Below are 26,967 nucleotides of genomic sequence, written 5' to 3' on the forward strand. Positions count from 1 at the left end.
GCAGCACATTCACCCCGAGTAAAATCCAGTTTAGCTTTATATTGGTTGGGCAGATGCCTTTCAAATAAAAGTATTGTACCACATAACGATGGCTAATTCTCTCCATTTTCCCAAATTCATAAAAAACGTTCGCTATTGATGACTGCCAAACAAATACTAAACAATGCAGCGTCTTCAAATCTGAAACATTTTTTTTGTTATTTACAAATGACCTTCCCGAACATGTGAAAGATGGAAAGGTTCACATGCTCGCAGATTATACCTCAATTTTGATATCTGGCCCTAACAGAGGTGAACTAGTAGCTATAACAAAAAACGTATTAAATCAATTCGACCAGTGATGTCAGAAGAACAATTTAATAATAAACTACTCGAAGACTGTTGCTGTTCAATACCACATATCGACTACGGGAAGAGCTATCGGTGAAAACCTGGATATAAACAGTTCATCAATAACATTTCAAAGTAGCTCCAAGTTTTTGGGTACAATCGTCGACGAAAACCTCAAATGGGACAAATGCATTGGGTCATTATGTTCCACCTTGAATAAGCGCTTCTTTGCGTTGAGAAATTTAAATTATAGTTTATGGTCCCGTTACTGGCAGCAGCAGAGTCTTCATAGCACAGAAAAGAATCATACGACATATATTCCATTTGGGTTTTCGTGAATCTTGCAGAGATGTTTTCAAAACAAAACAAAATTCAAAATGCGGATGTCCACCACTACCCAGTCAAAGAAACCAATTCAGATTGGAAATTGTCAACTACTCGAATTATAAAGAATCCGCAAAATATGCTGCGGCAAACTTTTTGAGCGTGCTACTTGAAGAATCAGCCTAACCTGTTCAGATTCAAAACAAAATTCAAATGTTATCTGTTATCTAGGGCATTTTGTAGTATTTCAGACTTCATTTCGGGCTGTCAATGAACTGTGTACTACATATTTTCAGTGTTGCTTGGTTTGAAAATGTTTTGGAAGTGTTTTTTTTTGTTTTATTATTTTAACATTGTTCTGTTTTTGACTTATCAATCCAATGTAAATTGGTGTATGATCAATAAATGTCTATCTATCTATCTATCTATCTATCTATCTATCTATCTATCTATCTATCTATCTATCTATCTATCTATCTATCTATCTATCTATCTATCTATCTATCTATCTATCTATCTATCATATGCTTTATAGACTGTGTACTTTCAAATACAATGATATTTTTCAAACAACTACTGCCATCTCTAGGTCAGGCCGGTTACTTTTCGGACCACCCAGGTATGTTGTCCAGCTAGTCTCTCTCTTCAGAGAGATGTAGAGAGGAGGCAGGTCTGGAAGGATTTCCGTGGTCACTGACGTTGAGGGAAGGTATGACACCTCCTCTTATAAAAACATCAACTATGAGATCGACATAAGACTCCAATCCACGAATGACAGAGGCTCCTCACTCGTGATCATTGGTCTAACAATCATCACATCTGTTCAGAGGATATACTGTCATTTAATAACAAAACTATAATATATTATTCATTTGGTGCGTAGATAAAAATTTGAGTTCTTTCTTCATCCTTCAAATACACAAGTACAAAGTTTGCATAGATCTACTTATTAACTACGAGTAATATGTATCTATACATGACAATTACCTTCTGCTAAGAAACTTCATAAGTGCACTTACATTGTTCTCCATTGAAACATTCAAAACTGCAAAATGATATTCTTAATTACACGATTTCATTGCATAGATTATTGAAAAAAAGCAATTAAATACTGAACTTTTGATCTCGCTCATTATTACTTTGCACGCAAAAATGTCTAGATTTTTATTATCACGCGACTATTGGTTTTTGATAAAGCATGTTCAGCTTTATCTACATATACAAGTCTAACCACTAGTTATTATTGGCGTGGCGGTCTAGCGCTAGAGATGTTCCGTTATAAGCCAGTTCGGTTCTCAGAATAAATAATTTTCGCCGCTGTATACTTATACTTCGAAATTTATTTGGTGTTTCAGGGTCTTGGACTGATGTGATATTTGGCAGAGAATATGACGCAGGAGTATACAAACGGTGAGTAAATAATTATTCTCAGCTATGAACGAAAACTTCGTGGTGTGTACGTTTTACCTACTTTCCGGGAATGTAGGAAAGTAGGTTTAACGTCTCGCGATAAGTCATCAGGGTCATTAACATTTTCGTAGGTACATATTACGTTGCGCGTCGAATCACTGACGTAGTGTTTTGAAAAATTTTGATAAGTAATGAACATTGGACCTGTTAATTATTTGACTGACATTACAAGCAAATGTATTAGGCAATAGTGTTTACATAATTTAAGAGTTTAAAATGATGTGTTTCATGACGTTCGGATTTATGGTGTGATCCAGTGGCGTCAGACCTATCGGCGGTATTTGTTATAATCTCTTGGATGGTGTTGAATGCATGGCTTGACAGGTACGAAATCTGTTAATACATGACCAACAACCACTTGTATCCAAAAGTGAATTGATATAATTCTACAAATTCTAGACGATTTTTTATATCGATGGAGGAGGTATATTGGAGAAATATTGTAACGTTTTCTCCACTACATATGTATTTTTCTTTGCCTCTTTTTGTCTTCATATGTACTCGCAACAAAAATTCTTGAAAATATAGTGACTTGATTTTTTTCTGAAATTACACCTACAGCATAAGCAGTGCCATAGTACAAATCTCTAAACTCGTTATCAGCTCAAATTGACTCAAAATAAGCTTCATTACCCAAAGATTTGAATGTCTTATTGGCCATATCTTTCAATATAAAATTTGTATGAGAAACAGTGAACCAATTACAAACTAGTTGCAAATGAATAAAATAAGTGTAGGAACAAATAGAGAAATTACAAGAACAACCTAACTAAACATTAATAAACATGCGGAACTAGGGTGTAAGGCCCAAGCTAAGGAGTAAGGAATCATGCCGACAGCTGAATGGCCGCAGGGTGATATGCGGTCACCTTATTGTAATCAGCCTATCTCTGGTAATGCGCAATGCGGGGCTCTGCCAAAGATGACCAACTCTTCCCTTGCTACTCGTGGCAACACACATGAATGAAACAAACACAAAAACAGAAACATTAAAAACAAGAACCAATTCCGAGGCTGGACAGCAGTGCTCACCTCAATCTAAGGCGGTGGCTGGGGATGAACAGAAATGTCCACCCCAATCTTCCGCTTGGAATGAGGCTGGACATAGCAGATCACCTCGTGATGTAATACAAAGGCCAAGGCGTAAGCGCATTTGCGGCGCCGAGGCCAAAAGGAGAAAGAGAGCGATAAAGGCAGGAGTGGCAGCAACTATAAGTGCACCCTCCTCCTCCCCTACTCCACCTCCAAGAGCGAGGGCACTTCCTGCGGCGGGCGCCAAAAGATCCGCCTTGAATAAAGACAAGGAACCGGCTGCCCCTGCAGGAAAGCTCCTTCACTTGTGCACCTCCACGGAGGGAACCCCAAGAAGGTTGAAGAAGCCGGGCACCTGCCAATATAAAGGAGATATCTCCTAGTGACCTGTTTTCTTTTCTGGTCTTGTCTGTGGGTCTACACTCACCCTCCCTACTCTACAGATACCAGATAAACACGCGGAAAAAATTAGAGGGACCATTCCTTGGAATATTCTAAAAATATTCTGCCCTTTGTTGATGATTTTTGATATGGCGCTTTGTTTCGAAGATACGGAGCGAAAAAGGATTTCAGCAATAACAATTTATTACCAAAAATTACATGTCATGTTCTTAATCTACAAGAACTGTTGAAAATAAGTACCCCCGCTCGGATGCAAGAATCCAATCTTCTCCTCATCGACTCCCGAACTCATCTTTCAAAAACACCAGAATCGTTTCCGAATGCGTTACGCCCAGCAAATTGAATATCTTCAGCTGTTCGTAGTAATCGGTATGTTATTGATAGGTACCAACGGAGTCTTTATTACTTGGTAGGTTCAGTGTAGTACGCCATACTTTTATTTCGGCTACGTTAATAATGGGGAATGTTCCTCCTGACGAAAATCAAGTACTTTTCATAAAAAAGCTCTAAAACAAAGCATTTTAAACTTATCATTTTAACCTTTTTCTTTAAAAAATTATTTAAATACTTAAAAAAGAGGAATGAAATAATGCATTCAACATTTAAAGAGATTCTTTTCTATTTCACCATTTGGCAACATCGGTTATAGCTAATAAAGGACAATTAATCTGTTACCTGTATGAGACAAACCAAGATGACATATTTCAGATGCGTGCTGTTCTGTTTACTTATGTTCCGAGTTCCAAGACATTCTGTGACATATGACATTTTGTGCACCTAACCTATCTTCCTCTATATGAATAAATAACAAAACAACTGTTGTTTATGTGGCTTGTGGAGGTGGTATTGAACTATAATTTATATTTTGCCTTAATTGTTGATTTATGAAGATAATTTTCTTTTTTTGAAGTAGAATATCTAGGATAGTGTAAATTATTTCAACTTGATATAGACACTGTTGCCAATATGTGAATTAGAAACAAATCCCTTTAAAAATCAAAACCCAACATTTGAAACATCAATTTGAATACTTTTCGAAGTGAATTTGAAAAACACATGAATTAAACGCAACTTTATTTTGTTCAAACTTGCATTTGCTGTGATGACCAAAATCGAGGAACATTCCTCATTTTGAAATTACCAAAATTGTTACTATCGAGATCTCTTTCCGCCCCGTATATTCGAAACATAGCGCTCTATCAAAAATCATTAAAATATCTTTTGAATAGTCCCTGTACATAATAAACACCCTGTATAAATAACACTCGCATATCATTCTTGTCGTGTGAATATCTATTCATTGAATATATATTGTATAACGTCTTGCTCTAATTTTATGTAGGTAAGTGTTGGGGGTAGATTTAGGAAAACAAATAAGATGTGATTTACGTGTACTATCATTAGGATTTTTTAAAAGTTTTGTCCGTTTTTATAAGTCTACTTCAAACTGTAATATCTCGGTGAGTACTCAATTATTTTAATAGATATAGGTCGATTGATTCCGTCACTATGAAATTTGGGTGCTGTTTTTGTCTGGTCCTCATTGTCGAAGGTCCTACCGGTGCTATCGAAGTGCTTGAAAAGCTAGTAGTCGGTTGGCTGCAGGTCTGGGGAGTGTAATGTGTGAAGCAGAACTAAGACGCTCAATTCGTTGAATTTTTGGACGATGAGTTGTAAAACATGCGAATGGTCGTTATCGTGGAGCAGTATCGGACCTCTTTTGCTGCTGCTGAAGCAATTATCAGTACAATACGTCGATTTCCTCACATTAGGACTCTGCTGTGGTGATTTGGTCCGATTGCAGAAAGTTATGATGAATCACACCATTCGCTGACCAATATACAGTAATCATGGTCTTTTTTGGTGGGTTTTCGTCTTTGAGAATGCCTGGGTGAGGATAATCGGTGTTCATCCACTGCCCTGAACATCTTCTGTTGTCATAGAGGATTCACTTTTTATCACTCGTGACGATCCGATCCAAAAAGGATCGATTTGGTTGGGCAAAAGTAAAGAATGACAGACCTCGAAACGTGAAATTTTTTGTCAATCGTTCAAATCGAGATTTTTTATCCTTCCAATACGTTTTGAACCATCAAAAACCGCATGGGAGCTGACGCCCAGTTCTTCCGCCATCCCATGCATTGGTTGTGATGGGTCAGTCTCCACCAAGGTCCTCAAATCCTTGTCCTAGATTACTATAGGTCGACCACTTCCATATTGCAATATGGAGCTACAAAAACACATAACATTGAAACGGATATAACTTTGGAAACAACCATTATATGTTAAGGTGTTACTGATTCGATTTTTTTGTTGCCAATGGGACACATTGTTCGGAAAAAATAGACATACCAAGGTCAGAACCTTTGGTTCCAAAAATAAAGGACGATATGAATTTCTATAACTCTACAACTCGCCTATAACTCCATAACGTGAATGAGCAATGAAATGAATGAGCAAAAGAAATATTTTCCTTCAGTTTTTCCATTCCTCTTGAGACACCTCCAAAACATGGTTTTTGAACGCTTTAACTGCCTCTTCGGCGCTCGTAAATCATTGACCACGAAGTTTACCTTTGATATTCCGAAACAAAAAGTAGTCATTGGGTGCCAAATCAGGACTGTACGGAGGATGAGTCATCAATTTGATGTTTTGACTGATCAAAAATTCACCTGTTTGAGGAGATGTGTGAGAGCCCGCATGATGGAAAATGATTTGTCTTCGGTGGTTAGTATCACGAATTTATCCGAAACTTTCGACAAACAAGTGGTCGTGTACCACTCAGAATTGACCGTTCTACGTTACTCAAGCGGAACAGTGGCCATCACTGTGTTTCTTCCACGAACAACTTTTGTTGGATTCAGCTTGTTTTGGAATACTCAGACGGTTGATCGCTGTTTTGTTTGCGGCTCATACGCATATATCCATGATTCGTCACCTGTCATAATTTTATATACGTCTTTCGAACCACCATGATCGAACTTTTTATTCATTGACGCGAGCCTTTTTTTGAGAGATTCGAGAGATTTTTGACGACCTTCACGTAATTCATCGACGACCAAACTGCGACCACGATTGAATTCACTTTACAGCGACACTGTGATTTTTGATTGTGCTTTATCGCCATATTGAGAACTGAGTTCAGCGACACATTCTTGTTGAGATAATCCACATCGACAACTTTCTCTTGGTCAAATTGATTTTCTTAACTCACTGATAATAAAACAAATAACACTTGTAGATCAAAACGTTGCGAGTACGTTTATGCTTGAAAATATCGTACTTTATTATGGTGTTGCCACATTTTACCTACCTATTGACATTAGTGTTACCAGTTCCCGAAATATAAATAGTTCCTCATCGTATCTAACTCTCTTGCAACAACTCTCACTTCATGGCATTTCGCTGTTAATCGTTAACATAAATGGTCAGCATGTACCACCCTCATAAACAATTTAAATGTGTACAAAAACACATCAAACTCATTTTGGCGGCTTGTCCAATATTCGAGGTTGTGGTATCTTCTCTCGCACTCCCGACCGTTTTTGACGGAATATAGTATACGGGGGGTGTGCGATACAGTCACAAATGGAGGCAAGCACAGTAATATCGCGGACTGAATATTAAAAATCGAATACTAAGAAAATGTTTTCAGAAAACAGCACGGTGAGAAATATTAAAATAATGATAATAACGTAAAATTGAATTCAAATAAAAACAAATCAGCTTTATTTCCGGAGACTCTACAGCATGGAAAAATGAAGAAATACATAATACAAATATTTATATATATATATATATATATATATATATATATATATATATATATATACAACATACATAAAAGAGTACATATATGAGAATATTGAATAGAAGTATGAAAACATGTATGTAACAGTTTTTAACATTTTTTTTAAGGAATGCAGGTTTGATAGCTGTTTAAGAGAGATTGGCAATATGTTAAACAATCTGATGGCCATTATCAGAGGGTCGTTAGTTGCTTTCATCAACTTATGGTGGGGAACAATAAAATTATAGTTGGATCTTACGTATATTCTTTGGCGAGCCGAAGAATATCTTTTGATTGAAATCTGTCGAGATGAGTTTTGACATACACAACACAAGTGAAATAATGGTTTAAATATCCAAATCTGTGAACAGATCCCTACATGAGTCTCCATATTTTGTGAAACACATTGCTCTCACTATATTTTTTTGCGTAGCTATATAATTTCCAGTTATACATGTTTTTCTCAACTCTCTCACTACTAGTTTTGTTTTATGAAACAATTTTAAATTTTCTATGGCCTTTTTATTATACGATATCAAGTTCAGTTCTTCATACTAGGGTCATGTGAGTCAAGCAAGAATATCTCCAATTAGTTGTACTGAGCTTCGTTTGATTTCAGTTTTATTTTTTTTTTCATTGCCTCGTTCAACATTATACGGTCATTATGAACTTTCAATGAAACTCAAAAACTAGAAAATAATCGTGATTATAATGACTAGAAAAAATGCAAATTGAACGGAAAAAGCGATAACAGATTCACGATGATCCAATAGAACATTTTAATAGGTAGCTAAACGATGAATAATTCATCAATGTTCTAGATGAATAAAATAATAATGACAATAATAATGAGTGTTTAATGAAATGAAGTTCGCAACGACAGATAAAACGAATTCATACTCCCACTACTTCTGAACCATTTGATGTGAACAAAAAATATCAGGTGCATTTTTATGGATAATTTTTCAACTACGTAAATATTTATCTACCACATTCAATCCATTATCAATTCGTTCATTAACACGAATGTCGTTAGATTATCGTGTATTTCTACAGCGATTATATTGAAATGTCTTTCAAAATTTTAGAGGAGGAAACAAGTTGTTAATTTAGTAAAGAATATGACCCCTTCTTCAGACATCGAAGTGATGTGCTATTTTGCCATGCCTCAAACCATTTCAGCTTTTAACTAGCATACTCAAGGTAGGTTTTATGTGTTGCTTAATATATGGCAACATAAACATTTGGGACATATAGGTCAAAGTGATTTTCATAACATAAAAAAGGTATCAAAAAAAAGTTGGTATTGCTAAACTACTCTGTAATTTTTTGTTTTTGTATGGAATTCATAAATGAAAAATATTCTGTATTCGTAACTTTATAATTTTTTCCGTTTGCAAAAAATTGCACCTCTCTCACTGTTTTCAGTCGGATTTTGCCGGCTTCTTCTGTCAATAATTGACAGGAGCTTCGCCGGGGGTGCAGCGGTCTTGCTCGAAGCAAAGCTACCACTCTTTTTCAATCATTTTTAACACAACATTTTTCACTAGTAGTCTCCGAAACTTTTGGATTTTTAAATTCACTTACATGGCCCGCTTTACGTGGTTATCCGGAACCACTCCGGCCTGGAACCGACGTCAATAAAGGGGGTTCACTTCACATTTTGACAGAAAGTACCGAAAGATAGTTGATAAAATAATTCAAATGAATTTCCTAGTTAATTTTTTTAAGTTCAAATCAATTTTATCTCAAAATATACATTTCGGTGAAAATTGTGTTCATCATGTTCCAAAAACCATTTGTACAGACCATATTAACTGCTCAAAATGTGAAAAATAGATATTTTCGATGAAATTAAACTTTTTATGGTTAACAGTAGAATTAATCTCGCTTCAGTGAGCTTTGCTCGTTATTTTTTTCATAAATCTTGACAAAGAAATAGACTTAATCCACTAAATCATAAATAATTGTAAACAATTGTAAATAATAATTATTTGTTGATATCTCCCTTTTAGTCTCTCAGTGATCACAACCATTTTGATTTTTATTTCAGGACCTGACCAGATTTTACCTGCGGAAGATTATGTGACTAACAATCCCGAAGGCTGTGTTCGATTACGGATTCCTGAAAATGGAAAAGCCATCGAAACTACTGCACCGATTTCCGTGCCTGGAGCCCTCAAACGAACAGCTGAGGAATTTCCTGATGCCATAGCCTTAGCTCAAAAAGTTAATGGAAAATGGGAGACTATAACCTATTCGTAAGTTGAATCGTTTGAGTTTCTTTGGTGTTGTTTAGTATTAACAGAGAGTATGGAACCATGAGTATGTATGCGAAATATTTGTTGATTGTCAAAAATCACCCTCTTCGAAAGAGAATTAAAAAAATGTGTTGAATAGGTTGATATCTACTTGCAGTCAAAGTGTCATATTAATATTAATATATATGGAATATTAATATTCTAAGATAGTAAAACACACTCAATGATGAATTTCATTAGTTCGGACTTCCATTGTCTGATATTATATAAAATGATTCGAAATCCCCGAAAGGACTAATAAAAAAAGAAGAATTAAAAATGAATAGCTGAAAATAACAATTATATTAAACAAAAAAACCTGAAATAAAATAATAGTGAAATAAAATACAAGTAAAAATAGAACAATTGAACAAAAAATTAAAATAAAATAAAAAGAGATTCCAAGCCAAGTTACTTCACGACGTTTCGAATTGTTACTATCCACAATCGTCTTCGGTTGATGACTGGACTAATTCCTTCGAGAGATGACTATTTATGGGTCATTGGAGTACTTTCACTTATCTCCGCTTTCCTTTTTCCGCTTCACCGGTTAAGTGGCAGTTGGCCGTTTGGCGGGAGTTGGCAATTTTTCGCTTGATTATTGGTTTCCATATGTTGCGTATCTCTACGCTAGCTTGGCTGAATACATTGTTGGACAACATGTATGCCGCTTCTTTGAATTTCCTCCTAAACTAATGTTTCCCCAGCTTGAGACCACTCGATGTTATGTTGATGGGTACAAACATGCTCTGCTATTTCTAATTTGCTGGTTTTCCCTCACTGTGTGTGTTTCTTGTGTTCGGCAATGCGAACATTCAATGGCCTTTCAGTTTCACCGATACTAATAATACGGAGGAAGGTCTCGACAAGGAACTAGACATCATCAGAATTGATCTTCAACGGAATGGCTACTCCAAAGCGATAGTGGAACAGTCTTTAGCTAAAAGACATCAGGAGTTCCGCAAGGAAGAGAAGCCGTCACAACCACTTGTACTTCTCTACATCAGACGATTATCGGAAAGGATAAGAATAATTGAATCCAAATACAATATCAGAACCTGCTTCGGATCCGAAAACACTATCCGTAGCAGCCTCACGAAAACCAGGCTACCAAACGCGGACTGTGTTTCCAAGAATTGCATTTACCGGATACCCTGTGAGTTCGAAAAATCCTATATCGGTGAAACTAAGAGGCCGTTGGATGTTTGCATTGTCGAGCAGAATAAACACACACAGCGAGGGGAAACCAGCAAATCAGGAATAGCAGAGCATGTTTGGACCCATCAACATAACATCGAGTGGTCCCAAGCTGAGTAAATACACAGGGGGGAACATTGGTTTAGGAGGAAATGCAAAGAAGCCACAAACATGTTGTCCAACAATGTATTTAGACAAGCTAGCGTAGAGATACGCAACATATGGAAACCCTTTATCAAGCGAAAAATTGCCAACTCTCGCCAAACGGTCATCTCCCACTAAACCGATGAAGCGGAAAAAGGAAAGGATCAAAAGTGAAAGTACTCGAATGACCCATAAATAGTCATCTCTCGGAGGAATTAGTCCAGTCATCACTCGAAGGCGATTGTGGATACTAACACTAATGAAATATATCATGAAACATTGCCAATCACCTTCAAACACCTCAATGATCTCCCAAAATTCCAAAATATTTTGATGAACTTTGATGAATTATTCAATAACACAAAACGCTTTATATTTTTATATATTTTCCAGTATAGTAATTATTATTATTATATAATTATTATTAATTTCAGGGAATATCTTCGTAGGGTTCGAACATGCGCGAAAGCCTTTTTGCACCTGGGGTTGGAGAGCCGGCATGCAGTTTGCATACTTGGATTCAATAGTCCAGAATGGTTTATATCTGATTTAGCTGCTATATTTGCAGGGTAAGTAAGTATTTTGTACGTTATTTTTCTCCGTAGTGTTTTTCTCAGTTTTAAAATGGGCTATGAGCCTTCTCAATTATATTATTATCATCTCATTATAGTCAAGGCAGTAAATTGAAGAAAATGAAATAAGTGAAATATGCAACCTTTCGAAGGATTAATAATACAAATTCATCAATAAGAATAGAGAGCATAACAAGAATTATAAAAACATCACAGAAAGTATGGAAAAATGTTTGGAAAAACGATTCAAATAACAATACTTGATACTAATACCAACTTTGACAACGATAACAACATCAACAATCGAAAGTGTTTCCTTTCAACGAATTTGTTCATCCACGATGTAAGCTGTTTGTGAAGTGTCGGTAAAAATTATTTCAATAGTGAATATCCAACATCCTACGACAAAGTGAAAGAACACTATTTCCAGATTTGAGCAAAGCAATTTCACAGCTAACCAATATTCTACCAAACAGGACCGATAGAGTCCTGTCAACAAGGTTAGGTTAGGTCCGATTCAAAATGAGTGGTCTTATCCGACAAGTTACCTGACTGCTTAGACAAGAGAACTCTTGTCTAAGCCTAAATGCTTAGCAAGAAAAGTATTGATCATCTGATTATCTGTTTTAGATAATTGCTTCTCAAAATTGTTCCGTTACCCCATTCATCCCATCACAAAAGTGAATTGTAGTGAATCCGTCTTCAAAGTACGATTGAAGGAAATTTTTATAAGCACTCTAATCAGTAGCTTTAGAGTCACCATATTCTACTATTGGTCTTGGACCTGTTTCAATATCAAATAGAATGTATATATGGTCCGAATCGTAACTCACTGCCGTAACTTCTCGGAGAGTATAAGCTGATGGCGCATATTCAGTATTACAGAATACAAGAATAGATAAACTTCAACAACTATACATTAGTTAAGTGAATTATATTAGAAGGACTATGACTCAATTCATAGGGCGTGGCCATTATGACGTTTTATGTAAGAGATGACTCCTGCAGTAAGGCATTTATGATTCACTTAGGCATTGCTTGTTGCATTGTGCTTGAAACTACGTTATTTCAGAGTGAGTATCGTAAATTTAACTTCCTGGAGGAAGTCAACAGGTCAAAATCAATTACAGTAGTTCAAGACATTTTATTTTACAGAACTCTGGTGGTATGCGAATATACAAGTCTTTAAACTCTTTCAAATTGTAATCCTATGCAATAGTGTTAGCTCGGATCTTTACCACGTTTTCTTATCAATTATCAAAAGCCCACCGTTGAAGTGAGTTGTTTATCGTAGGTTACAGATAAAGTATTCAGACAATATGGATATCTGAAAATTTGAATAACACTTATAATCCTGCAGTTTATCAAATATTACAACTTTTGAAAAGATCTGAAAGTCCTGTGGAAAATATAGTTTTCCTTCACACAAATCTGCACTTTTCCAATTTTTTTTTCATATCAATTTGTCAAACTATATTCAATATATAATTACCAGATTCTATTGAAGTTAGCTCTTCACTAATTATATTCCGATAAATTGAAGAAACGGTAGGTCCTAGTCGAATAGAACCTAAAGTACCAAACGTTTCGTCTGCTACAGCAGCAGACATCATCAGTGGTATGTACGTTGACTGCGAGGACGAAGGTTATATCTTGAAATTTCAGCAACGACCAACTTTTCCAAATATTTTATTCGTTCTATTGTAATTCGCATATGTTGCCATTATTTCAATATAATTTCAGTTTCAATTTCTACCGATGTGAAAGTTATCCAAGTGCTTAGAGAGATGGTAGTTGGTGGTCTGGCTTCCTGGCCATATTGACTTGGAAGGCAATGAGGCTGCTGACTCCTTTGCAAAGGATGATGCTGCAAACAGCTTCATCGGACCAGAACCTGTCATTGACATCGCTTTAGGCTTCGCCAAACAAAGATTGAACACTTATATGGCAAGAAAATTTAGGGACTTCTGGTGGAATCTTACAGGATTGGCTCAGTTCAAGGCGTTTATTCACCCTTCGATGCTTGACACCAAGAAGTTGTTAGAGTATAGTAGCAGCAGAGCATATACTTTGTGCCTGCCCCCTGGGGACCAAATCAGGTTTTTAGAGTTTGACAGAGCCGTATTCTTACCATCTGACCTAAAGATCCTTCATCCTCGTAGAGTAGGATCAGACTTCTTCTGCTGACCAGTTTCGGCTGCTGCTGACGCATTTTTGGTACATTTAGTTGATTTCTTCACAAAAGGTATCTGCTGTGATGGTTTTGCCCAGTTGCAGAAAGTTATAGTGAATCACACCAGCCGCTGACCACCATACAGTAACCATGGTCTTTTTTTGGGGGGTTCACGCTTTTGGAAAGTGCCTGGGTGGCTCATTGTTTTGTACAGTTCGGACTGTACATTATGAAAATTCTCTGTTCTTCTTTCTATTACCGTCTTTCGTGTTTCCGCCAGAGGTTGGAGTGTTAGCTTGGAGCAGCGGTCATCACACTTTTCTAGCCAAGGGACACACAGGACAATGCGGGTGTCAGCACCGGGCTGCAGAGTATGTGACGGCTGCAAATTGAGTCGCCCGACAGCCGCGCGTCACTTTTTAATATGGAAGTCTTGCGGCAGCTGCGCGACCTAATGTGAAGACTCTGTAAGAGTGTTTGCTCACTTATATGTAATCAGTTCATTTCGTTATTAATCATTTCGCACTAGCTCACAGAGATTGGTTGAGAAAATAAATTGTGCACAGTCTTTTACAGATTTATATTTCTTAGGTGCATTTTTCCAAAATTCAATGTACTTCTGCTTTTCACGGTGAAAATTAGCTTTCAAATATGTTTGAATGTCTTACATATTCTTTCAAATAGGGTATCATACTTTGATAGACAATACTGTCGAGAATAGAAACTTCGGAATATAGAGCAGTATGATTGCAGATTGTTTTCAAATGCAAATACTTCATTCATCATTTGCCCAATTATCATGTGAGTTACTTGCATCTTGAAATTAAGAATATTGAATTTCATAGTAATGTCGGTAAAAAAAGCTACAATTGTCTACCATTCATTTTGCTGTAGTTGAGGGAATTCTTTGCCGCTTTTTTGTAAAAAATTATTTTTTCTGCGTTTTTAATGAAAGAAACATTCCAATACCATACCATACATACCTAACGTCCTGGCGGCAGTATGTAAAATAACATCGCTATAATTAGCTTGTGATTCTTCAAGAAGGTCTTTGCGCACGCGTATAACATTAATAATGCTTACATCTTTCAATTTGTTATTCGAAATTTCACATGCCAAAGTATCTTGATGCAGCAAGTAATGAATAGGCAACTGATTCGGTAAATTCCATTCCTTCTTCATTAAAGCAATCACACCATTAATTACACCCACCATTGACGGATATCAACTTTTTATAGGTATTCTGTGTTTTCCCACAAATTCCTTAAGAACTTCGATATAATCACCACCTCTCGTATAATCCATTGTGCAGTACCGAACAAATAATGAACACTGAGACATAGAAGTTATATCCGTACTGGAATCACAACCAAGACTGAAGTATTTGCAGTTCTTCAGTTTGTCAATTACTGCCTCAAGCAAATTTTTCGAAATATCTTCAACACGGCGGCGACAGGTGGATTCAGAAAGCGTAAGCTTTGGAGGGTGGAGTAGTCAAGGTTACATTTGAGTCTGCCATCTCAAGTGAACAAAGTTGCGAAATTTATTGGTGTAGTTTTATTTGTTATCGTTAAATTATTTTAATGAGGCACTAGTTAATGAACGTACTACTTTATAAATGAGCTTTTATAGCATTAAAATATATTATTTTTATAGTTTTTCCATCGGTCACTTAGCATGTAGTAATTATTCATTACCCGTTTTTTTATTGTTTCCACTTCGAAGCCAACCCACAATTTTATGGAAAAAAGATTGTACTTTGACTACTCGCAGAGTCTCGAATGAAATCAGCAATATTTTACGAAAAATGAATTGCAATCGATCATTTTCATAGTAACCTGTGATTATCAAATACGCGAGTTGAAAATATTCGAAATATATTTATGATATTCAATGTATGCTTCTCTAATGATTTGATTTTCTGTATTGTTCAGATTGGGGAAGATTATACAGGGTGTTTCAAATTCGATCCTCACCATTGGGATCTCGGAAACTATGAGAGATATGAAGATGGTTAATTGGGGAAAAAAGTGCATTCACCTGACTAACAATATGCCGTTGAGAAAGTTTTGAAATTCCGAGTATATCCGGAGATATCCTGAAAAATGGAAATTTCGGAAAATGGTTTTTATTTTTTTCTGGCTTCATTTTTCGAAGGATTCGAAAATAAATTGCAATAAATTGTAGTTTCAGATTCGCTTTCCGACGTTTCGTCTTCCGGCCACTATCATCATTTTTACTTTTTCTTATGGATTCTTCTTTTATTGGATTCTTTTTGTTTTGAATAGAACCAGATTACACCTTTTCAATATGTATTATAAGTTATCATATTGAAAAAAATTAATTCTTATCATAATAGGCTTTGACTTTGATGTTTCTGAATTTGACTTTCAATTTGTTCCACTCAATGACACAAGTCATTGAATTTTTGCCAAAAAATGTCTTTCACGAATGAAGAAAAAATAGATATGATACAAATTTATTACAAATACGATAGAAACAGTGTTAGGACATCGGAAATGTATTTAAACTTGTATCAAAATCTCATTGAGTTTGGTTCATTTGAAAAGCCGAGGAAAAAATACGGAGACAGAATAGACCAGGAAATCAAAGAAAATTTGATAAATGAGGTATGTATGAGGTAAGTTAGACAGTGTGTCCTTTTCGTTAAAAATTATTAATTTGCTGATAAACATGGACCCGTGGAAATCTACACAGTAGTTGTTTACAGCTGATTCTCGGCCTCCCCCCACCACTATGACGTATTAATTGCTTTTTTTATTGGTTGTTGTTTGGTGAAGTTTTTTTGTTGTGCAGTGAAGTCAAGGCATTGTGACCTTGAAGTGTCTGGTGCATGGATCGTTCAGATTTTTTTTTCATATGAGATTTTGTGTGTTTATGTGTGTGTGTAGGAGAATGCACGGTACAGGGTTTCATCATGTGCTTGTTTGTCTATGTACAAACATACGTCTGCATACTTCGAAGATCCTCCAAGTAATAAATGCTCCATCGGTGTTAGGGCACCAAGTTAGTAGTGGAGTGACGTCACAGCAATAACCGTTCAACGGCTAGAGAGCGACATGTTCACTCCACGACGTGTGGCAGAGTAATGCGTATTCATCGGTCTGCCCTCACCTCTCCTGAAGCGATGAAGGTTCGCTCTAGCCCCGCTATCGATGGTGACACAACGGCAGCCGAGGACTGTTTGCCTAGCGTCTACCCTCTCCGAGACCGCAACGACCACTGCTTGCTCGTATATCGACATCTGTTATCGCATTCAGTTGGGAGGTAATCTTGGCGCATGTAGTTGAGAAGTGGGGTTGGCTATGACGTCTTGACGGGTCCTATCAGAGTGTATTTAAGAAGCGTACGAGTGTTGGCTATGTCAGTTTACATCAAGTGAGTTAGTGAGAACTATTATATAAAATGTATTCCTGTGACTGTGGTAAATCTTTCACTCGTAGTGATAATCTTCGTCGGCATCAGCTCCAGAGTTGCCAAGGAGGGCCTGCAGTGAAACGGGTGAGAGTGGATAATGCAACACCTATGTATACGTGCAATTGTTGTAATGTGACAATTCCTATGAGCCAAGTGAATTCTCACCGAAGAACCATGAGTCATAAAAATAATGCATGTGTTCAATTGTCTGACGGTGTTCAAATTATAACGAATGCATTCAATTGCCGCATTGCTACATACAGGGTGGAGAGTTCGATTGTAACCAGTGACTACATTTCATTTTTCAATAAGATTAGGCAGAAGGTCATTGAATTACTGGAATCAGCCATCAGGATCCATAAAAGCATCAAGGTGAATATGGAAGTTTTTGGGAATTATATTCTTCAGACTGATGATTCGAGGGACACGAAGTCATTTAATTCCCAAAATAAAATAGTGGACCAATCTTCAGATTTGAATGCTGTTTTTGATGGATTCCGTGATGTAATTGTGGCACAAACGACTGAGTTCCAGGATCGTGACTCAGGTATTTATTTTTTAAAAATTTCAATAAGATTGAATAGTAATATTTTTTTTTTTTTATAATTCAGGTTGGACTTGTGAAAAAATATTGTTTCTCGAGGTCAACATTAATAAATACAGTCCACTGGAAGGACGTTCATATGTGAAGCTGCCTCAATGTATTCAATGGAAGAAAGCTGTTGTGAATGTTCGTAATGAAGATCAATATTGTTTTGCTTGGGCTATAACATCAGCATTATATCCTGCAGATAGTCGAGTGTCCGAACTTACGTCATATCCACATTTTTCCACTGTTTTAGATGTCACAGGTATGGATTTTCCGGTTAAAGTTAATAATAAGAGTATCGAAATATTCGAAGATAGGAATGATATTTCAATTAATGTTTACGGTTTAGAGAGTACATTTGAGAAGGGTAAAATGAAGTATGAAGTGATTGGTCCATTGCGATACTCACAGAGAAGACTCCGGAGACATGTCAATTTGTTGTTTATAACTGATGACTCCGGTAATGGTCACTATTGTTGGATCAAAGATCTTTCAAGATTAGTTTCTAATCAACTATCAGCTCATAGACAGAAAAAATATTTTTGTGACGGATGTTTGATATATTTTTCTGATGAGAGATTGCTTTTACGTCATAATATGTATGATTGTAATCACATTAGTACCACAACACCAACTACTAATTTAAAGATCAATAAATATGGTAGAATGGTTGCGGAAAATAAACTAATGTTTGAAAACTTTGAGAGGCAAATGAGGGTGCCATTTGTAGTGTATGCTGATTTTGAATCAGTGCTTAAACCGATTCATGTGAATGAGCCAAATCCTGGAAGTTCATACACGATTAAAACATTCAAACATGCCCCATATTCATTTGCTTATTTGATAAAGTGTTCATATAATGATGATTTGACAAAATTTGTTACATATAGGGGTGTAGATGCAGCTCAGAAATTTGTGAGTAGCATTGAAGATGATTTGAAAGAGATACATGAAAATCATCTCAGAAACCCTAAACCAATGGATACACAAACTGTCGAAGAAGAAGAACAGTTTGTTGCAGCCAGAACTTGTGGTATATGTAATAAAGCATTTACTGATGGTGACGTCAAAGTAAGAGATCATTGTCATGTCACAGGAAAGAAAAGATCACATGCCGCTCACTCGAAATGTAATTTAAATTTCAAAATACCAAACTTCATACCTATCATTTTTCATAATTTAAGTGGTTATGATTGTCATTTATTCATAAAAGAATTGTATAGGAATAAAGAGAAAGTTGATGTTATCCCGCAAACTAAAGAGAAATATATATCTTTCACGAAGCATCTCTTTACACACAGCTATACCGATAAAGATGGTGTGGTTAGGAAGAATTATCTCAAAATGAGATTTATCGATAGTTATAAATTTATGACTAATTCGTTGGAGAAGTTGGGTGCAAACTTGACCTCCGATCAATGTTTGGAGATGCACAAACATTTCCCACAAATTGAGAAATTCAATTTGATGAGACAGAAAGGTGTATTTCCATATAGTTTTGTTGATGACATTGACAAATTGAATTATCCATTACTTCCGACAAAAAATCAGTTTTATGACACACTCAATTGTGAACATATATCGGAAACTGATTATGATAGGGCTAGAAAAGTTTGGAATTTATTCGAGTGTCAGAATTTGGGGGAATACTCTGATTTGTATTTGAAGTCGGATGTATTGCTACTATGTGATATTTTTGAAAACTTCCGCACCACAAGTTTAGAGATATATAACTTAGATCCGGCACAATATTACACTGCACCTGGATTATCATGGGATGCCATGTTGAAGTTCACTAATGTTGAATTGGAATTACTAACTGACATTGATATGATTCACTTTTTTCAAAAAGGTATACGAGGTGGAATTAGTCAATGTAGCGAGAGGAAACATATAGCAAATAATAGATTTTTACCCAATTATAATCCCAACGAACCTTCCACATTCATTACATATTTAGATGCAACAAATCTATACGGTCACAGTATGTCACAACCTCTACCAACAAGTGAATTTACATGGTTGACACCAAATGAAATTCTTAATCTCGATGTGATGGATGTGAGTACTGATAGTCCGTATGGGTATGTATTTGAAGTGGACATTCATTATCCACAAGAGTTGCATGATAAACATTCTGACCTTCCATTTTTAGTCGAAAAAATAATACCACCTCGTACACAATCGAAAATTCCCAAATTAATTCCAAATTTGAATGATAAAAGAAAATATATTGTTCATTATAGGAATCTACAGCAAGCTGTCAAAAATGGATTGATTGTAATGAATACACATAGAGTATTGAAATTCAAACAATCATGCTGGATGAAATCCTATATAGATCTTAATACTGAAATGCGTAATAGGTCTAACAACAAATCTGTTAAAGATTTCTATAAACTAATGAATAATGCGGTGTATGGAAAGACAATGGAGAATGTAGATAATCGAATTGATGTTAGACTCGTTACACATTGGGAAAATATAAAGAAAAATATAGGTGCCAGCACTCTCATAGCCAAACCAAATTTCAAAAATTGTTCAATTTTCACTGATAATTTCGTTGCCATTCAATTGGGTAGAGTGAAGGTTCATTACGATAAACCATTATATTTGGGATTTTCCATATTAGAATTATCTAAAACAGTCATGTATGACTTTTTCTATGGATGCATCAAACAACACTTTGATGAAAATGTCTCTTTACTTTACACAGATACCGACTCGCTCATTCTTAAAGTAAACACAGAAAATTTTTATGAATTCATAAAAACTAACATAAGTAGATTTGATACATCCAATTACAGTATAGTTAACCAATTCAATATTCCAGTAACAAGTTCAGTCTTGGGTAACTTCAAAGATGAATTTCCAAATGATCCAATCATGAGTTTTTATGGTACAGGTGCTAAAGCATATTATGTGAAATCTGTTGATGGTGAATTTAAGAAAGCCAAAGGGGTTAAACGATCTGTAATAAAGAATGAATTGACATGCGAAGATTATCAAAAAATCGTCGAACAAGGTGGTATGATATTCAGAAAGATGAATTCATTTAGAAGCGTGTTACATGATATGTATACTGAATTAAAAAATAAAGTTGCATTATCATATCACGATGATAAACGATTTATCATTCCGAATACTACCCACACTCTTCCTTGGGGTCATAATGATATTGAATTTTATGAAAACGATCCAAATGAGAACATTCGTTGGATAAGTAATATTATTCAACAATCACAATCTCAGGAGACTCCATTGGATCAATTGATTAATTTATTATCTGCCGAGATCAATGATTGAAATATCATTCAATATCTTCAAAACCGGAAAATTCAATATTGATATTTATGTAGCCATTTATAATTAATAATATATGATAGAAGTAATGTGATATTAATGTATTATGTATGTATGTATATGTATTACTGTAATGAATATAAAATGATTAAAATTTTATTTGTATTATTTCTATTTCCCTAATCAATTACTGCAATATATAGTATAATGTAAATGACAGAAATATCAGTTTGAAGAGAATCATCGTAGAGTGCACAATGTCTAAAACAATCGATAAGTTTGGTAGAAAAAGAAAATGGGGTGGTAATGTCATTCGAGGTCCTCCTGGGAATGGTTTTAAATTAACAAAAGATGGTCATTATGACATGCAAAGGAAAATATTGAAAAATACAAGTGAACCAATTGACAAGAGTGATTGTGTAACTGTATCATATCTTGAGGGGGAAATTAATGGAGCAAAGGAAGTTATACTTCTAGCCCTACAAGCTGCAATACAATCCACAATAGGCAATATTGCTCGGGACGCCCGGCAAGCATTTAACGATAAAATTGCAGAGGCTCGGATAACTTTCACTCGTAAATTTGACAAACTTACAAGTGATGTAGACATAAAAATGTCTGACATAACAGCGTCTACAAATAAAAAATTTGATGCTATGTCAAACATAACAGGGACTACAATGAAAAAGTATGATGTACTGGAACAGAGAGTTGAAGTATTGGAGAAAAACCATAAAGAAGTTTTGGAGAGAAACTATAAAGTCAGGCCATCATCATCAGGTGGACTGGGATATCCAGGACTGAACATTAATCCAAATCATAGAATAATACAACCAAAACCAAAACCAACTGATGATGTATTAATGGAACCAACATGGTGAATGTATTCCCTCGTTAGGTTAGGTTAATAGCTACGTTAGGTTAGCTGCATACTTACGTTAGGTTAGGTGTTAGGTTAGTATTCCCTCGTTAGGTTAGGTTAATAGTTACTGTAGGTTAGGTTAGGTTAGGTTAGGTTAGGTTAGGTTAGGTTAGGTTAGGTTAGGTGTTCGGTTGCATAGCGGTAGGTTAGCGTACTAGGTTAGGTTACGTTAATACATACGATAGGTTAGGTGTTCGGTTGCATAGCGGTAGGTTAGCGTACTAGGTTAGGTTACGTTAATACGTTAATACGTTAGGTTAGGTGTTCGGTTGCATATTATGTTACGAACGCGCGCGCGAAGAGGGCGTAGATGTCTCTCCAGATGTCCCGCCTACCTGGGGCCGGAGGCCCCACCCACCTGGGCGGAGCCCAGGCAGTGGGCGGGGCCCGTTAGGGCCACGCCCCCCCCCCCCCCCCCCCCCCCCCCCCCGTCGCCACCAACTTTTCGGATACCCCGCCCCTTTCCGAAGCCCCGCCCCCTTTCCGAAGCCCCGCCCCTCCCCTCCCCGAAGCCCCGCCCCCCGACTCCCAACATTTGCGCATGTACACCCCTACCCTCATCGCGCATGTGCGCTCCCACCATTTTCCCACCGCTCACGCATCGAAGTCGATACCCTCCGGAGAGCACTCCACAACATTCAGTTCGAGAAGTCATCTCATCGAGAGCAGTCCACTCCACAACAAGGCAGTACGTTCCAACGACCAACTTGATATTTGAGTAAGTAAATTAGGAATGTTATTTTTTATATCAACTAACTTTGTATTATTTCTTCTTTTTCAGAATGGCAACCAATACACAGGAGGTGAATAATGCTGTGGCGTCTATTCTGCCGGTGTCCGCTGACCAGGAGGAGGCAGCATCTTCGAGAGCGGTGACGGTTGACCAGCCAACCACTTCGCGTTCGCGAGTTAGGTGCAGATCTTCTAGCCCTGACTTATTCGAGGAGGAGGAGGAAGTCAGGGCTGTGAAGAAGGTTTGCCAACGACCTGCAGCAAAGGTTGGTCCTATTTCAAAGTACCGAGCTACTTGCAATAGGACTAATCCTTATGCAGGTAGTTTTTCGACCTCTCGTAAGAGGGCCTCCACACCAGCAGCAGCACCAGCAGCAGTGGAAATTCCGAGGAGTCCTTCTCCGGAGTTGGTGATATTGTCGCCGTTGGTGACGCGACTACCACCGCTGCCAGCGACACCGGCGGATCCTGAGGTGTTGGTGCCACAGCCTATCGGAGAGGTTAGTGAAAAGATGAGTGTTTTTCTGCAGAGATGCAAGAAAGCAGAACGAGCTGCCCGATCTAGCGAGGCCGAGTTGGTTACCATGAAGCGACAAATGGCTGAAATGGATAACCGACGGAGGGAACTCCAAAAGGAAATGGCCGAAATAGATCGGAATTATGCATCTCTGCAGGAAAGGTGTAAAGCAAAGACCTCTTCGATAGAGCTGTACAAAAAAGTAGTGACAGTTATGGACACTCTTTTTGTAGATGAAGTGTAAATGTAAGATTAGTTTTAGGTTAGTTAGGAGTATTTAATTATGGTAGTTTTAAGTTTATATTTGTTAAGTTTATATTGAATAAAGGAAAAGGAAGTGAAATAAAGGGTGTACACTGTTTTTTGGTTTGGTACACATTGAACAATGCGATGGTTGGAGCATTTTTCTTCACTTCCTCTTATTATCATTATTATTTTTTTATTTCAATTCCAAGTTCTTCTAGACAAATACCTCACATCAATTTTTGTGTTCTCTAATCACTTGTAAATAATTTCATGTGAAGAAAATTTAAAAAATAAAAAAATAGACATGTTTCATAGTGAAATCGACAAGTATATTTCATTTGTATTTTATCCATTCAAGTATCTCTTTCATTGAATATGTCTTATGTCACTTTGCAATTTACCCCTACTCATTGAATATGTCTTATGTCACACTACAATTTACCCCTACTCAATGTTCCACTCCTCTCCCACTCCCTCTCGAAAGTATAAAAGTAGAAATCATCTGATGAAACATTCAGTTGATCAGCTAGCATCGAGATGGAACCCGATTCAACCTCCGAACCCTATAGCTGCCCGGATCAGGGGTACAACTTCAATTACTGGGATAACAGCCAGGTACAGGTTGTCTCTTCCACCACGGAACCCCACAGTCCGCCATACGAATACCGGGATCACGACATCAGGATGCAAGTTCAGCATGTCACTGGCAGTGACGAAGGACACTTGGATGACTCGGAATATCCAGATCCTGACGGATGGTGGGACCCTGCTTATGATGACATTGTCCCAATGAGTAGCGACGACGACGATGATGACGACGACGACTCTGGTGATGATGCTGATGACGAGCTTGACGTTAGACGTCCTCCACCATCCCCTATCCTCATCGAGGATAGTCCTCCGCCATCCCCAATCCTAATCGATGATGATGTCCTCAATTCCGATGATGACATATAATCATCTACTCGTCCATCATTTCCTTTCCTTTCCTTCCACGGAGTACACACTTTTTGGTTGGTGTACACGAGGCACTGCGAGGCTGGGGCAGTGTCTTCCTCCCTTCCTCTCCCTCTTATTAGTTTTTTTTCCATAATAATCACTAGAATTTCTCCTAATAATCGCTCAGAGTTTCATTCTTGATGTTTTCGAATCTCAAACACTGTTCTACATTTCACCCCCTCCATTTCATTTCTTCCAATATAAATATAGCAACAATCCCAGTTCTATATCATTCTTCCACAATGTCGAGTACAGGACCCATCCAAGTACATGAAATAGATTCAACGTCTGATCATTTGAGTACAACCTTCGCTCAATTTCTGCAGCGAATCTATGATCTTCCTGATGATTTCGCAGAACGAGTGGAACAAGGTATTCAGGACGACATAGATGCTGTTGACGATAATAATGCGGATGATGTGATTAGTATATCATCTGATTCAGCTGATTATGACGACGACGACATCATGAGTATATCATCTGATTCAGATGACTACTATGAGGATGATATCATTAGTATATCATCTGATTCAGATGACGATACCATAATTATTGTTTCTGATGATGAGGAGCGTTAGTCCATATCATTGCATGGATTAATAAAAAAATAACAGCCCTTTTCAGGGCTACAATTAAAGACTGAAACAATAAAAAAAATAGCTCTTTTCAGAGCTACCATTATACTTTCAAACAGAAACAGATTCATACCATTGTTAACATTATGTTAACATTATAATCTCAAACGAAATATATGTATGTGAAAGTATTCATCATTATATGCATATGAATGATTGACAAATGCCAACTTCAACTTTCATTTAAAGTAGTACTCATCATATGCATAGATATTCAATGACTATCAAATTCCAAATTTCGACTTTTCAGTCAAAGTAGTAATTTATTTGTCATATAATGTATAGATATTCAAAGACTAACAAATTTCCAACTTAGACTTTTATTAATCAAAGTATTCATTTGTCACATAATCTATGAATACTAATACAACTAACTACTGTTTGTGTGAATAATGTAGCCCTGAAAAGGGCTGTTGTTTTTTTTTTGACCAGTAGGTCCACGGTTATTGTGCCACAGGTTGGACATTATTACATATAATACATGTAGATACTCGGGTGAAGTTTGTTAGTGGCCTCTCGCAAGCTTCACACCAATTCTGTCCCATTTCCATAATTGAGACAGTGTTGTGGGTGTTGACATGGGCATACCACCCTCCATTATTGTTTCTATGCGAATAAAACCGAAAGCAGCACCAACATAGTTTTTTGTTCTCTCCATCTATTGTGCTGATCAATACGTATGCATCCAATGCACAATACAAATCCAAGGGATCTTCCAGTGTCTCACTGACATTGAGTGTTCGCATACCGATCCTCATAGCACCATCACCTTCAGTTGTGTCAGCTTCTATCCCTTCATCATCTCCTTCTTCATCCATGACCCTCTCAAACTCCATCACGTCATCATCTTCGTCGCTTTGGTTGGCCTCGTTTTCAACTTCGTCTATCTCATCTTCATCGACTCCAACATCTTCTGCTTCAACTATTACTTCCTCTAGCGGAACATTGACATCCTCATCATCTGATTCGTCTATCCAATTGTTTTCATCAACAGCAGCTATTCTATTTAATGCAGCATTTATTTTTGCAGAATTCATCTTGTTGTTGTTTGCTCACAGTTGTAGAGAGTGAATGAATGAACTCTAGGTTTGCAAGTCAACTTATATAGGAGGTGATGCGACTCCCACTTGACTCGTTTAGAGTGGAATAGTAGGAGAAGTTATCCCACTATACTTCCACATGATGTTGATTTGTATAAATAGAGATCGTAGGTATAGGAGAGAGCATTCAGAGTTTCTGTAAGTCATCTCTTTATATTTCTAATCGAATTAGTAAAATGCCGTTTCCAAAAGAGTGGAATGAAAAACCAAAAGTGTGTGTCTACCCAATGATGATTGCAGGGGCTATTGTGTGCTACTTTTGTCAAATAAGTAGACCTAAGGATTCAATCAATCCATGTACTGGTATGTGTAGTGATTGCGTGTTGCGGATTCAACTATCGCCTCCTTCTCATCCACCGAAGCGAACAAAATCGGATTATCGTCAACAACAGTTACAGTGTCTGAAGTGTTCCGAACCTATAATATTTAACAATATAGGTATCTGTAGAAATATTTGTGGTACCTGTGCTGCCGTTCCAACTCCACTGCAACGTTGTTTGCGTTGTGATACATATTCCATGAATTGTTGGAATCATGTATGCAATGCATGTAGAAGTACTTGGGATCTGTGTGAGAAGGTTGGTCAACTCTACCCCAATAGGAGAATCCATTTTTTTCAATGTTGGTGTTTGACGCACGAGCAACAACTATTGAGGAATAGAGTCAAAGAACGTTCCACATCCACAGAGACATATTAACATTTTTCATTTTTTATTATCGTTATTGTCCTCTATTATTAATAAATATATATA

At 36.8% G+C, this 26,967-nt stretch overlaps 2 protein-coding genes across 3 annotated transcripts in view; both read left to right on the forward strand.

The window, feature by feature from the left end:
• The window catches only part of LOC111502404 (acyl-CoA synthetase bubblegum family member 1), an 86,235-nt gene that overhangs the window by 22,280 nt on the left and 36,988 nt on the right, over positions 1 to 26,967 (forward strand). The window contains exons 2-4 of one of the 2 annotated variants that reach the window (XM_074181722.1): positions 2,010 to 2,064; positions 9,402 to 9,609; positions 11,424 to 11,558. In XM_074181722.1, coding sequence (XP_074037823.1) covers positions 2,043 to 2,064; positions 9,402 to 9,609; positions 11,424 to 11,558 — 365 coding nt within the window. In that variant the 5' untranslated portion in view covers positions 2,010 to 2,042. Of the gene's footprint in view, positions 1 to 1,887; positions 2,065 to 9,401; positions 9,610 to 11,423; positions 11,559 to 26,967 lie in introns of those variants that run through there. The other variant, XM_074181721.1, reaches the window with a different exon arrangement.
• LOC141485300 (uncharacterized) lies at positions 22,259 to 23,600 on the forward strand. The gene is made up of 2 exons (XM_074181723.1): positions 22,259 to 22,704; positions 22,768 to 23,600. The coding sequence occupies exons 1-2, from the start codon at positions 22,265 to 22,267 to the stop codon at positions 23,477 to 23,479; spliced, it is 1,152 nt and encodes a 383-aa protein (XP_074037824.1). The 5' UTR covers positions 22,259 to 22,264; the 3' UTR covers positions 23,480 to 23,600.

The sequence above is a fragment of the Leptinotarsa decemlineata genome, unplaced genomic scaffold (assembly GCF_025532065.1).
Source record: "Leptinotarsa decemlineata unplaced genomic scaffold, Ldec_3_MD MMD2_tig00026314_RagTag_RagTag, whole genome shotgun sequence".
Classification (NCBI taxonomy): Eukaryota; Metazoa; Arthropoda; class Insecta; order Coleoptera; family Chrysomelidae; genus Leptinotarsa; species Leptinotarsa decemlineata.